Here is a 789-nt window from a genome sequence, read left to right as displayed (position 1 = left end):
GTTAAAAATGTAAAATTAATGTAAATGCAGAAAATGAAAAAAAAATGCCGTTTCTGGATTGACCTAGTAATACTAAAGTACAATAAAGCAAAATAAAAAAGAAAAAAATGAATGTAAAAAGAAAAATTTAAAAAAGAAAATTAAATAATAATGTAGTTTAATTTTTTAAATAAGGTATGTAACACAAATAATTAACAAAAAGGAAAATATTATGTGGCAACAAACAGAAGTTATTAGTAGTAAAGAAAGACTGAATATGGCAGTGATGGCAATTCTTCTCTCTCTCTCAGATCCGTGCAGTAACGGCGGTATGTGTCAGGACCGTGTGAACGCCTTTGTGTGTGTGTGTTTGGCTGGTTTCCGTGGTGAGCGCTGTGCAGAGGACATCGACGAGTGTGTGAGCGCCCCCTGCCGAAACAGAGGGAACTGCACCGACTGCGTCAACAGCTACACCTGCAGCTGTTCTGTAGGATTCAGCGGCATCAACTGTGAGATCAACACACCCGACTGCACTGAGAGGTACGCACACGACACGTTTTCAAATGCATTTTAAATTTGTTACTTTTACTTGCATTGATTTATTTTTCGCTTGCATACAAGCAATCTCAATCTGTGTTGTTTCTCCTCTCCAGCTCTTGTTTTAATGGCGGAACATGTGTGGACGGCATAAACTCTTTCTCATGCGCGTGTTTGCCGGGATTCACTGGGAATTACTGCCAGCATGACGTTAACGAGTGCGACTCGCGGCCGTGTCAAAACGGAGGCACCTGTCAGGATGGATACGGCACC

General features: G+C 40.8%; 1 protein-coding gene across 1 annotated transcript in view; it reads left to right on the top strand.

Annotated features, from left to right (window-relative positions):
* The first annotated feature begins 259 nt into the window (after nucleotides 1-259).
* LOC107580067 (neurogenic locus notch homolog protein 1-like) overlaps nucleotides 260-789 on the top strand; it is a 1,588-nt gene continuing 1,058 nt past the window's right edge. Inside the window, exons 1-2 of the mRNA XM_016265815.1 lie at nucleotides 260-519; nucleotides 633-784. Coding sequence (XP_016121301.1) covers nucleotides 266-519; nucleotides 633-784 — 406 coding nt within the window. The 5' untranslated portion in view covers nucleotides 260-265. The remainder of the gene's footprint in view (nucleotides 520-632; nucleotides 785-789) is intronic.

This window comes from Sinocyclocheilus grahami, unplaced genomic scaffold (assembly GCF_001515645.1).
Source record: "Sinocyclocheilus grahami isolate Dianchi unplaced genomic scaffold, SAMN03320097.WGS_v1.1 scaffold24153.1, whole genome shotgun sequence".
NCBI lineage: Eukaryota > Metazoa > Chordata > Actinopteri > Cypriniformes > Cyprinidae > Sinocyclocheilus > Sinocyclocheilus grahami.
Note: the sequence above shows the minus strand (reverse complement) of the source record. Positions and strands in the feature narration are given on the sequence as shown.